The 12,909-nt window shown below is 44.2% G+C and overlaps 1 protein-coding gene across 1 annotated transcript in view; it reads right to left on the bottom strand.

Annotated features, from left to right (window-relative positions):
• Positions 1 to 12,320, bottom strand: part of FBXL7 (F-box and leucine rich repeat protein 7) — a 417,673-nt gene extending 405,353 nt beyond the window's left edge. The window contains exon 1 of the mRNA XM_027125348.1: positions 11,770 to 12,320. Coding sequence (XP_026981149.1) covers positions 11,770 to 11,806 — 37 coding nt within the window. The 5' untranslated portion in view covers positions 11,807 to 12,320. The remainder of the gene's footprint in view (positions 1 to 11,769) is intronic.
• Positions 12,321 to 12,909: the final 589 nt, after the last annotated feature.

The following is a 12,909-nucleotide window of genomic DNA, read 5'->3' as shown; positions in this document are numbered from 1 at the left end:
CTAATAACTTTTATAGTTTGCATAATAAAAAGGAGAAAAATAAAGATGCAGAGCCCCCAGCATGAAGTAGATGAATATATAAATTTAAAAGGATTCATAATGCTATAACCCTTTAATCCAGAGAAGAGAACAGAGCCAAAGGAGTAATTTATTAGAGATCAATTTTTAAATGCTTTCTAGATTGATTTACTTAAATTGTCACATAAGCTCAATTTCCAAAGCAGCTGAAACAAATATTACCAAACAATACAATCTGCAATAAAAAATAGACAGCAGCATTCTACTCAATACCCATTGAAAATAGTTAAGTCCACAATACTGTAAATCAGTGAAGTTGAAATGTCTTCTGCAATTGTTTTCAGCAATGCTGAAAAATACATATTTCATTTTCCTCATTGAAAAGAATTAAGTCCACAATACTGTAAATCAGTGAAGTTGAAACGTCTTCTGCAATTGTTTTCAGCAATGCTAAAAACTACATATTTCATTTTTCCTTAAGTACACAAGCTATTTTCATCCATAAGATAGATCCACATTGTTCAAAATAAAAGTCCAAGTTAGAATATCCTCAGAAGAAAACATGCCCAGAAAAACTTTCTTTTAAGAGTAAAATGTTCAAGTCTAAGAAAAGTTCACTGAAAATATGATAGGGTTTTCATAGGCTTTTTTAGATCCAATAAAGATCATGGCTACAGATTCATCCTCATGTATTTGTTTAACAAAAATATATTAAGGACCTAACACGTGAACAGGGTTAGAGTCATGTCGCGTAAGCATGTGGTCGGATGAGCAATAAATAAATACAAAGGAACAAGAAACAGAAAAAAACAAAAAAGCAGACAGTAAACCAGAAGACAATGAACGGAAAGTAAAGCAGTTAAAGGCTAAATGACAGTGTGGATTTCCATCACAACAACATCAGAACCTCAGTGACCTCTGATAGCAACTCATCCTAAAGGGCTTGTCCAGGACCTAAACACTTCCAAAGACCTCTGAACAATGCGGTTCTTCAACAGCAAAGGAAACCAGAAGACTGAAAACAATGACTCCAGTGATGCTGATTGGCCCCAGTTTTAGAGTTGATTCTCTGATGCTCCCAAAAGTAAAGCAACTTTCTCTACGCATCTAGAGCAGAAGCTTTCAGAAGGAAACACCCCTCACAGCCCCAGCTGAGTTTTATCAGCTAGCAAGTGACACCCTAACAAACAAGGCCATCTTGTCCTGAATATTAATAATCTAACAATTCACTCTGCATTCTCATTATCATAATCTTACCACTGCAAGGCTGCTCCCCTGAGCAGTGGCACAGCTCTGTGGCCTGAGACGACCAAGGGGGAGCAGGCTTCTCTGCTTCTATCAATACTAGAGCTCCAAAAGCAATTAAAGGACAGGATGGATGCTTGCAGACCCCCACTTTCATCCTTGGGTGCAAGCAATTTAAAATACTGTCACAGACGCCTGGTGATAATACCCTAGCATGATTATATTATTTTATCTTGTGGCATTTTAAGGGAAGCCATATTATGATAGAAAGTGTACTAAATTTAGAATCGGAATGACCCCATCTAGTCTCAACTGTAAAATCAAGGCAAATCATTTCACCTGCCAAGGCCTCAGTTTCCTCATCTACAAACTGGGGATCATGGCAGACACCCCTCCCACAGTCCCTGTGATGATAAATGAGATTAATTTCTGAAACGCTTTATAGTTTCCAAAGCAATTTCCTAGACATACGCATGGAGAAGTCTCCCAGGGGCTAGCAAGGATAAAGGCAAATACGAATACCTATTGGAATAATTCCCCACATTAATAGCTGTTTCAAATCCATACTTTTGAAACCAGACGAAAATACAAGATATAACTTATAAACTACTTAGGAAGGAAAATGTGAACACCTCTTTCAGTCCTCCGTTAGCTTTTGTTTGTGAGCAGGTGGCCGTCCCAGGTCAAAAGCTATCCCGGCACCAAGATAATTTGCTAACACTCTGGGGCGAAGTGGGACAGCCTCCCAGCTCTACTAGGCGCTCTGAAGACTCTAGAATATGCTAATTATTTTACAGGCTGCCATTCTCAGAGACACTAGTCAGCCTGCCAATTTGTCAGCAGATTGGTGCCTAATGACTAGTTAATTGGCCCTTGGGAGAGCCAGGTAAAGTGAGTTGAAAGTCTCCTTCCAAAGATGTCTTTCATTTTTGCTCACCTCATCCATACATAAAACTGTCACTTTCATTTTTAAGGGGCTACTTCGCAGTCACTGAAATCCTTTGAAACACACAAACAAAACAAAGATCAGGAAAGACGCTGGCTGCCACTGACATGCCCAGGCAGGAGGGGGTCAGGGGCACAGCGGAGAGGGGCACAAAAGCTAGCACAGCCACAGGGATTTCAGACCGGACTGGACCACTCACCAGCTCTGTGCCCTGGGCAGTCAGTCCGCCTTGCCTCGAAGCTCCTGTGTTGGCAACTGCAAAATGGGATGATCTGTGCCCGCATCCCTGGCTGTCTTGAACTACAGGAATGAGTGTGTGTAACATGCTCGGAGAGGGAAGTAGCATCTACTAAGTGCTCAGTAATTGTTACTATTACTGAAATGACCGAAAATACAGTAAACTTGGCAACATCCAAGCCTACCGAGTAACTATTAGTAATTGTTTTTGTTCCTTGAGCTAAGATTTTTGTTTTTGTTTTTTTTTGCGGTACGCGGGCCTCTCACTGTTGTGGCCTCTCCCGTTGCGGAGCACAGGCTCCGGACGCGCAGGTTCAGCGGCCATGGCTCACAGGCGCAGCCGCTCCGCGGCATGTGGTATCTTCCCGGAACGGGGCACAAACCCGTGTTCCCCGCATCGGCAGGCGGACTCTCAACCACTGCGTCACCAGGGAAGCCCGAGCTAAGATATTTGTAAGAAAAGAGCACTGAGTAGAACAGTGATTCCATTCTTTACGGTAGAGGGCAATCAGTGCCCTAACACCAGTTCTCTCTGAATTTCTCCTCTTCTCCCCTCTCCTCTTATTTATGTTTCTTCCGCTCCACCCTCAGTCTCATACATGTTCTTCCTCTCCCTGGGGTCTGAGCCACCTCCGACAGCTGCACCGTGGAAGACCTGGCCTTAGACTTGGACCTAACCCAGAGGCTCCTGAGATTCAATTCGAGTACTCCATCGGGTCAAAGGTTCAACTGCACATACAAGGAGCCTTTTCCTGACTTCTCCGCCTTGCCAAAAAGTGGGTGACTCGCAGCCAGAAGGTCAATCTGTGAGCAGAAGAAAAATTCCTGAAATTTTTCTCTAGAAATTCTGATTCTCTTTCCACTGCTACATCTGCTTGGAAAATGCAGCACAGGAATTTACCACAGAAAGGGTAGCAAACAAAAAAACTGTTTTAATAACATTTCTACACGTTGCTCAAGGCTTCTAAAGTTACAATTATGAGTTTGTGCGGTGTTAACAACTGTTTTTCATTTTGTTACTGGTTTAGAAGTTAAATAGGGATTGATAGAGTGAGCATATCTACTGCACAACCGAATAAAGATTTACGGCTCCAGACAAAGTTGACACTCCTTCACCCAGGGAATGGGGAGAATGGTGACCACGTGTTTAGATTTCATTACTCAGGAAAATTCAGAGATGGTTCATAATCAGTCATGTCAGAAGTCTGAAAGTTGTACGTCTCTGGGGTATGAACTAGCACGCTTAAGAAGCATCTGCCTGCAGGCTCCCATTCCCCTTGGTTGCAGGGTACAGGTGTGGCGAGGACCTAGGCTGGTCAGGTCCTGCCCCTCCAGTGAAGCCTTCCAAGGTCCTCGCTTACAGGTCCCACAAGAACCACTTCCCATGGAATAAACGATATCCGAAATGGAACATGAAGATTTTCGGGAACAATTAGGGAAAGACTCCTAACAAAAGATTTAGTTTCTCCCAAGAGTGTAAGCGACTCCCCCTCCAATTTACCTGTTTTCTTTTTTTAATTGAAGTATAGCTGATGTATAATATCGTGTTAGTTTCAGGCATACAGCACTGTGATTCAGTTTTATATATATATATATATATAATTTATATGCATATAATATAATTATATAATGTGTATATATATATATATATATATTCTTCTTCAGATTCTCTTCCCTTATATGTTATTACAAAATATTGAGTATAGTTCCCTGTGCTGTATATAGGAGGTCCTTGTTGGTTATCTATTTTATGTATAGTGGTGTGTATATGTTGTTATTGTTGTCATTGTTTTAGAAAATATGTGCATCCTTTAGATGTTTGGGGAGTTGCAGATATGGTCCAGTGCTGTCATTATTTAGAGCTGCTCTAGTCTTATGCCCACTTCCCACTTATCACTTATATTCACACTTAGCACATCGGAAAAGTAGGGTCCCTCTGTGAATCAGCATTTATCATCTTGTTCTGAAATCACTGGCCTCCCTGCCTAGCTTTTCAGTTAGATACTGAACTTCCTTAAAGCAAAAGTCTTATTCTATCTAGAGATTTAACGCAGTGAGTAGATGGAAGAAGAGGTCTAAATTTCTGTAACCAAAACCCAAAAAAAGCTACATTCTGGGAAAGTTCAGCAGATATGGACTTTATCACCCCGTGGCAGAACTGCCTGTCTAGCTCATGCACCGAAGACATGGTGCTGAACAAAAAGGAGTCAGGGCTCCTTGAGAAAGATGCTGTCTTTGTGAGGTTCTAGTCAATTTGTAGCTTCTGATCAGATGTCACTAACCAACGATGCCAATTAAGTCTTATCAACAAAGTTAAAACATTAATTCAAGATAGTCAACACGAGCACAATTCAGGGTCTTGCTTCAACTTCAGGAGATCTACATGTTTTAGGGTCATAATAAAAGGCACAGTAGGTAGAGTCCGTATCCATTACTGCACTGAAAATAGGACATGTCATTTATCAAACCCCATTTTTGGTTCAGGAGATTACGTACCACCGAAGGCAGGGAAACAAATTAAATCAGTTGATTTTCCAATTAATATCTAAATATATCTAAAAAGACATAAACACATACATGTAACAGAGAGAAAAAATTAACCTAGAGGAAGTGGGGATAGTACTTTTCAACAACTACAAGGATAGAAACGTATTAAGGGGGGAAGTAGCAATATGAGTTCAAATCAAACAATAACACTTCATCAAACATAACTGCAACCCACAGACACAGAAAACAAATTTATGGTCACCAAATGGGAAAGCGGGGAGGGATAAATTAGGAATTGGGGATTAACGTATACACACTACTATATATAAAATAGATAACCAACAAGGACCTACCGCAGAGCACAGGGAACTGTTTTGTAGAGCACAGGGAACTATTCTGTAATAACCTATAATGGAAAAGAATCTGAAAAAAATAGATATGTATATATGTATAATTGAATCACTTTTCTGTACACCTGAAACTAACACAACATTGTAAATCAATCATACTTCAATTAAAAAAATAAATAAATAACTGCACATGGCAAATTGTTTGCTAGGGATCTTGCTGTAGGGTCCTACAGTAGACCCCTTAGCTGATGCAGAAATCTCAAGCACAACAATCTTTCCTGTGATCCCCCTTCCCATGTGCGAGGACTCACTTCCTCATTAGGCAGCCAGTCTCAGATGTGGGCAGCTCTCATCATTAGCTCTTCCTCAGACTAGGTCAAATCTACCTACGTGCTAGTAACTTACATATCTTGGTCTTTGCTCAGCACTCTGAAATTTAACCTTCATCATGACAGCTCTTCAAATATTATTTTTTAAGGTATTAAGTTTCTAAACTTCATTTATCCCCTTCTTCATTATTCAGAGAATTAATTCACTCTAGATTTGACTCAAGATCCTGTCACGTACTTTACTACATTCCAAATGCCATGGTACGTGATATCTAGGAGTTTCCCTCAATCAAAGAGCTAAGCCAAGTAGTCTAATCAACTTCCAGACACACCACTCAATAAGGGCTAAGGGTAAAAGTGATTAGCAGTTACTCAAAATCAACCCAGAATGCATTCTGTTTCAAAGGGCAGAGAGAGCTGACACAAAGTTGAGGTGAGTTGATTCTTAAGGAGAACGAAAAGTTACCTCTCTTCTCTTTCTCTGTTTTAAATATGCAAAAAGATTCCTCAAATCTCTGAAAACACTGTCAGACCAAAAATGGTACTGATAGCTTCACTGACGCTTTGATTTGTGCCAAACGGTGGAATCACTATCATGTATCTTCTGATTTTCATCAGAATGAATTTATTTACTGGAGGCAAAAGATAAAGAGCTACATCCATCTAACTAAGAATTACAGAGACCTTTGGAGAGACCTTCGGGTGAGCAGTCACACATCCAGGAAGTCAGGCAACATCTACTGGTTGCAGAATGAAGGGCATTTCCTAGGCTCCCCCTCCCTTCCCTGCAAAAGCAGTCACAAACCATCTGCTAAAATACCATTGGATAAAACACATTTGTAAAGACTCTAGGCAAAAAATATGCCCAGTAGCCAGACTGACTCTGTTCCACTCTAGCTGACTACTTACAGAGGACTGATGATGTTACACTTTTACACTTGCATAAAATGATGATGCAAGCCCTCCAGCATAAAGAGTATTCACTTTGGTAGAACACAGCGGTTGAAAGGAACAGTCAACATGCTACATGGATCCTCAGGGCTTAGTCCCTCACTTCTTTTAAGTTTCAGTCTAAATGCCAATTTTTCCGTAAGGCCCACAGTGACTACTCTAATTAAAATTGCCACACCCTTCTCTTCCCAACTCCCATCAGTCTTTTTTTTTTTTTAAGATTTTTTAGATGTGGACCATTTTTTTAAAGTCTTTATTGAACTTGTTACAATATTGCTTCTGTTTTTTATGTTTTAGTTTTTTGGGCCAGGAGGCATATGGGATCTTAGCTCCCCAACAAGGAATGAAACCGGCACCCCCTGCGTTGGAAGGCAAAGTCTTAACCACTGGACCACCAGGGAAGTCCCCCCATCAGTCTTAATTTGACAATTTTCTTTATGCAGAGCCTTGGCCCCTTAGAACTTACCATGTGGTTTACTAAATGACTGTGCCTGTGTGCACACGTGTTAACTGTTCCATTTCACCTCCCTCCCAACACACATGGACACATGCACACAGATGAAGGTAAGACTGACCAGGACAGGATCTTTATCTGTTTACTGTTGTATTCCAAGAATCTAGAGGAGTTCCTGGTACATGGTAGGAAATAAGAAGTCAACGTATATTGGTTGAATGAAAGAATGAATAAGTAACTCTGGGCTTAGACAGACTTGGCCCTGAGTCCCAATTCCACCTACGCTACCTGTAGGATCTTGGGAAAATGATCATCCTCTCTGCACCTCTGTTTCCTCATCAGTAAAATGGAGACATAGGAACACCTGCCCCATAGGATCAGGATTGTCATGAGAACTACATTGTAACAGGGAAGAACAAAATCTGACACCATGTTGGATCTGTTTCTTTTACTTTAACCTTTGCTCTCCAGTTGCTTTTTGTTACTATAATCACTAAAAAGATGTTGTCTATAGCTATTGGCATACCTAATGGCCTCCCTCAGGGAAGCCTGCCCCTCTGCCTAAATGTTAAACTAAAGTGCCGTTGTTCAGTTCCCAGGGAAACATTCTGCCCACCTGTGGATTGCTGCAAGAAAGAAGAAAGTAACACATCCCCTCCCTGAGGCTGGCCAAACCAGGAGGTGTTTTGCAAGACTTACGGCCTTTTTATTTTACTTCCTCACCTCCTCCCCTTCTCTGTTCTATAAAAGAAACTAGCATACAGACCCCATAAGATGGTACTCTGGGACCCTAGTCTGCCATCTTCTTGGACGCCCGGCTTTCCGAATAAAGTTGCCATTCCTTGCCTCAATACCTCATCTCCCGATTTATTGGCCTGTCGTGCAGCGAGCAGAGTGAGCTTGGACTCAGTAACAACAAGAGTCAGCGTCCACGAAGGGCTCAGGATCAGGCTTGGACAAAGTAAGCATTCAATAAATGTAACTTGCCATCGTTATTATTCTTTCAAGATACGCTTCCCGAAGTGGTGATGGATTGGTGATGATTTATGCTCCCAGGCAACGTATCTGAGAAGCACAGATCTGAGATGGTGAAAAGGGACTCGGGGCGTTGATAGAGCAGCAGAGCTACCAAGGTCAAGCCCCATCACAAGGCCTCAGCAGCTCCAATTCAACGACAGGCAGGATTTTACAAAGGAGCTGTTAACAGTGTAAGGACGACAGACTCAGCCCTGCTGGAGTAGAATAAACATAACAACGAAACCACTGAGTAAGTGAGGGTGAGGCTGGAAACCTTAAAAGGCAGGAAAAGCAGCTCCTCTCTCACTACTTGAACAGAGAGATTTGTTTATTTAGTTTAACTGGAGTCAAAGCTAATGGTTCTAATGGCTTTGAATCACCTCAGCTTATTCTCCAGATTTCTACACATGGGCTGTAACTTAAATTTTATGAAAGAAGACAAATAGAAAAAATCAGCCCTCCATAATAAGAGTTTACCGGAACATACTAATCATACAGACATGCGCTTATATTTCTAGAAAGCTGAACATCGGCAGTGGTGTGGCAACTTTTTCCTGGAGCAAATTCCAAGTCTGCCTAAAGGCTGAGAACTAAATCATTAACCTGAACGTTCACTAAGTATTTAGGAAAACAAAACACTGGAAACACCCAATATTGATAAACACATAACTTTAATCTCAGCAGAAAAAAGCAGAGGCTGATTGAGTTAAGAGAGGAAGTGGGAATAAGTAAGGAAGATAGAGATGAGGCTAAAGGGGATAACAAAGGGATTGGGGCATCTACTGATTTCAGGGCAGTAATAGCCTTAACTTCCCTATTTATTATAACATGTCTTCCCAAGGCGAATCTCTGTTAAGTGGTCCATTCAGGCATTATAAGAGCAAACTAAAATGAAGGACTGCATGCACAAGGATGGGCATGACAAATAAAGCCAATAAAAAAAAATTCTCTCCTCACTCTATAGAAGAAAGACCTTAAGATTTGGGGACAACTGAGCAAGGTCACAGTAGCTAAGTTGAAGCTGGAATCAAATTTCTAGACTCTCAAATCAGTGCTTTGTATCCCATATCAGAACTGCCTGGAGCTTTTAACACGCATGTGATAAGTAGTTCAGATTCAGTTTCTGACAAGCTCCCAGGTGATACTGCTGCTGCGGGGCCTGGAATGATGCAGAAGTAGGAAGCCTCTGTCCCATTGCACCTGCTAAGGTAAGTCTTGGGAATTTTTTTTTTTAATAAAAAAGATATTTTCCAGGAGCAGGAGAAGTGAGATTACAGATGAAATACTGAAGTTTTGAAAGTTCTAATAATTTATAACAATATCTGTAAAATTTCAGGGCCATTTACATGGTGTCAGCTCCACTAGTAAGTAAAATATACTGAAGTTACAGTTTTTTTAAGTATACACAAACACCAGTGTTTTATGGTTGGGGGATCTCTCACTGAGCCATTCTGTGGCTATGCATTTGTTGATAATTTGAAATACACCACACCTAAGTTGCTCTAAATCTATGAAACTCTCTTAATTCTCGGTCTGCTTTGATAATAGAAATACGATGTCTAGGGGTTGCTTTCACTTTCTTTGAAAGTTGACATTTTAGATAAGAAAGCTTTAGATAAGGATTTGGTGTGGTACTAACACACCAAATTCCAAAAGGCTTATCTGCATAGATTTTACCATCCAATAGCACCATGTAATAAGGCTGACCATACCCAACTACATGTATTATAACCATATAATACATTACATATATTATAATGACATATATTAGGAGAGGCCCGGTGTAACTGGGGGGAGAAAAGATTTTTGAAAAGCTCTTGTTATTCGATTTCTCTATTTTCCCCCACACCTATCACAGAGGAATGGCGATGCACTTGAAGAGAGTTGATGAACGCTGAACACGACGTGTCCCTCCAACCAAAACTCAGTTACCTCCCAAAGCTTCCTTTTGGTCCCCTTGAATCAGCTGAGCCCAAGAGATTTTTCCTATAAAAAGTCCACAGTGTATCTAAATCAGATCCCAGTAAAATTTCACTTCAGCTGAAGTGAAAATGCAGAGGTAGCATTTACGGATAACAGCTGGAGAACATTAGTTCTCTGTCTCTCCTTTTCTCTCCCAAGGGTTGAAAACTCCACTGTTCAGACAGGAAGTAGTCATACACCACACACTGTACAATGCAAGAACGCTGGGATCTAAGAACAAGTTGCATAGGAATAGGAAGAGTGTGAGGGGTTTTGTTGAAGAACACAGAGCAGTGACCCTGTGTTCCTCTTGGGGTGTCCATTCCCCCCACCAGTGTTCAAATCGCATAACGTATGCACACCCAGAACTGACAGGCACACACTTCACTCCCCGAAAGCTTCTTTAATAACTCAGAGTAAGGAGGTTTAATCTTTCATTTTTCCAAAATTTTTTAAAACATTAACTTCAAGAAGTTTTGGGGGGTGGCCAAGATTCTCCATTAATCTTTTTTGGCATAATTTCACGGTTGCTCTCTAAAAAGACCACCTTTTAACTTTTTAAAAAAGAAACTGTCAGGAAAAAAAATCTCTTTCACATAACTGCCCAGAATAAGGAAATACATATATTTCATATATATATGTGGAATTCAAAACATGATGCTCTGGAAAAGAATGATTTAAACAAAAGGTTCTTGTGGATACGGTTTTTTAGGGTCGGTTTCTGCTGTAATTCCACAAAGCTGCTGAGAAGGAACACAGACGCAAACATGGGGAGAGGCATCCACATTCTGTGGTCACAGCTCAAAGTTTTGAAGAGGATGATAGGAGTTTCCCTAACACCACAGGCTGAAGAGCCATTCTGCATTCCTACCAGTCTTCAGGCGCTGGACCCCGTTTCTAACCGCCGGTCCTCTGGGGGCGGGCTGTAAAACCAACCCTGTCTCTTCCACTCCCCTCCAGCCGAGTTCACGAAAAGACAAACCTTCCTAACTACTGAACTGCGGGAAATGCCTTTGCCGTATGCATATGAGGGGCATGCAGTTAATCAACCGGGTTACAACACTACGGTTCTATGCAAAGGGCGGGGAGGGGCGAGGGAGAAGCCAACCCACATATCCATCATCCTTTTAGGAGTAGGTGGAGTTTAAAGTTTCCCCAACTTCCAAGTTCCCACTTGACAGGCAATATTTCTGTGCAATTTCCAGCCCCACGTAACAGATGGTCCTCTGCCCGTCTCGAGCCCCGAGAGAGCCCAGACAAAGCCCCCCGCCACTCCTCGCCTCACACGGCCCCTAGGTGGTCAGTTTTACGAAGCTGTCAGCTCGGAGGCAGTGAGCAGAGAATGGAAACTTAACTTCTTCCAGAAGTTTTTCCTGCTACAGGAGAGTCCCGGGGAATGGTGCACAAAGGCCTGGGAAAATTTTCACTGCGTTGTTTTTCAAAAACGTCTTCCGCCCTCTGCCAAACCATCATCCGAAACCCCAGATGCCCAGGGAAGGGAAACTGAGGCACATGGTTTCAGAAACAGACAGAAATGCAACTCGAGCCGTCCCAAAGGCAACCTGGGAAGTTGCTTAGAGAGACCCCCGCGGTGGGAAAGCATCCTCGGGGCGCCGAAGTACTCAGAGCCAAAAGAGAAGGTGACGGCCCAGACAGGGTGCCAAATGGGGATGCGCCCCGGCAGCGTGCGAGAATCTTCCTTCCCAGACGGGAGGGCGAGGGGAAGGGAGGGGGGCGCGACTGGGGAGTTGTGAGGACTGGCGGCCCACTCACCCTCACTGCCGTACTGTTTGCCATTGTTCGCGCCCATCCTGCCGCCGTCATGCCCGCCGTCTCCCTGGACACTCCATAGGTGGGGCGCACCGCCTGCGCGCTCCGCCAGAGGAAAGCCCGCCCGACGGGACCTTTAGCTGCGCATACCCCACGCTCCGGGGCCGATCTCCGGACGGGGGCGGCCCCCGCACTCCGGTGGGAGGGGGCGCTCCGTCCCCTCCTGGCACCCCCGACTGCGCCGGGTGGGGCCGGGGGGCGGCCGCCGCCCTTAAAATCCGCGTTCGGGGCCGGCGGGCGCAGCGCCGCGGAGAGCCCGCGCCCCGGGGCCGCCCAGAGGCTCGCCGCGCCGCCGCCGCCGGGTCCCCATCCGCCCGCCCCGATCCCCCTGCGGTGGACGCTGAGCCGCGCGGGCTGCCGGGGCTCCCGGGCTCCGCCGCTTCCTCCGGGCGCCCCTGCGCACCCGCGGCTTCCCCAGGGAGGGCGCGGCGGCCACTTGTTGCGGGTGCCCGGAGCGAGCAGAGACTCGCGGCCCGGCGCCGCTCGCCCAAGGGCCGGACTTTTGTTAGCGCCAGGCGCCTCCTCTCGCCGCCCAGCGTCAATCACAGCTGGAGCCCCGGGGAGGAAGGCCGGCCCGGAGATGCGCGGCCTTTTAAAGGGGCAGCGCGCCTTTTCGGGGCTCCGGCTTCCAGCCTCAGGCTCCGCGCAGGCCCTGCGCGCCAGCAGCGAATCGCTTCGAGCGAAGGAACACGCTCTTGGCTCTATTTTACTATTGTTCTTTTACCGGTTGGGCCCCTAGTTAGTAAGATGAGCTTCCGGGCGTCGTTTGAAATCCCTTGGGTTTGCCTGCAGATATGGCCTATTTTAGGTGTGGTGGCATTTAAAATCAACACGCATCAGAGGCTGATTCTGTCTGACAACTCCAGGTAGGCGTGCTGGTATCCTCCTGCGGCTCCCACGTTTGGGACTGAGGCGGGGAATGGGGACGCGAGGGAGGGAAAACTTGAGGGGAGCTTAGCAGGGAGTCACTGCAGAGCCAAAGAGATTCCCCGCCCCGGTGCGGAAGGTTTCCTGGCTCAGAAGTTTTAAGAGCTTCCGAGCCAGGAAGTGTATTTTCTCCCCGTTTCTATGTTTTTTTTTTTT

Source organism: Aethalodelphis obliquidens, unplaced genomic scaffold (genome assembly GCF_003676395.1).
Source record: "Aethalodelphis obliquidens isolate GAN/ISIS:26980383/991018 unplaced genomic scaffold, ASM367639v1 scaffold29, whole genome shotgun sequence".
Taxonomy (NCBI): Eukaryota; Metazoa; Chordata; class Mammalia; order Artiodactyla; family Delphinidae; genus Aethalodelphis; species Aethalodelphis obliquidens.
This window is presented reverse-complemented; position numbering and strand designations above follow the sequence as displayed.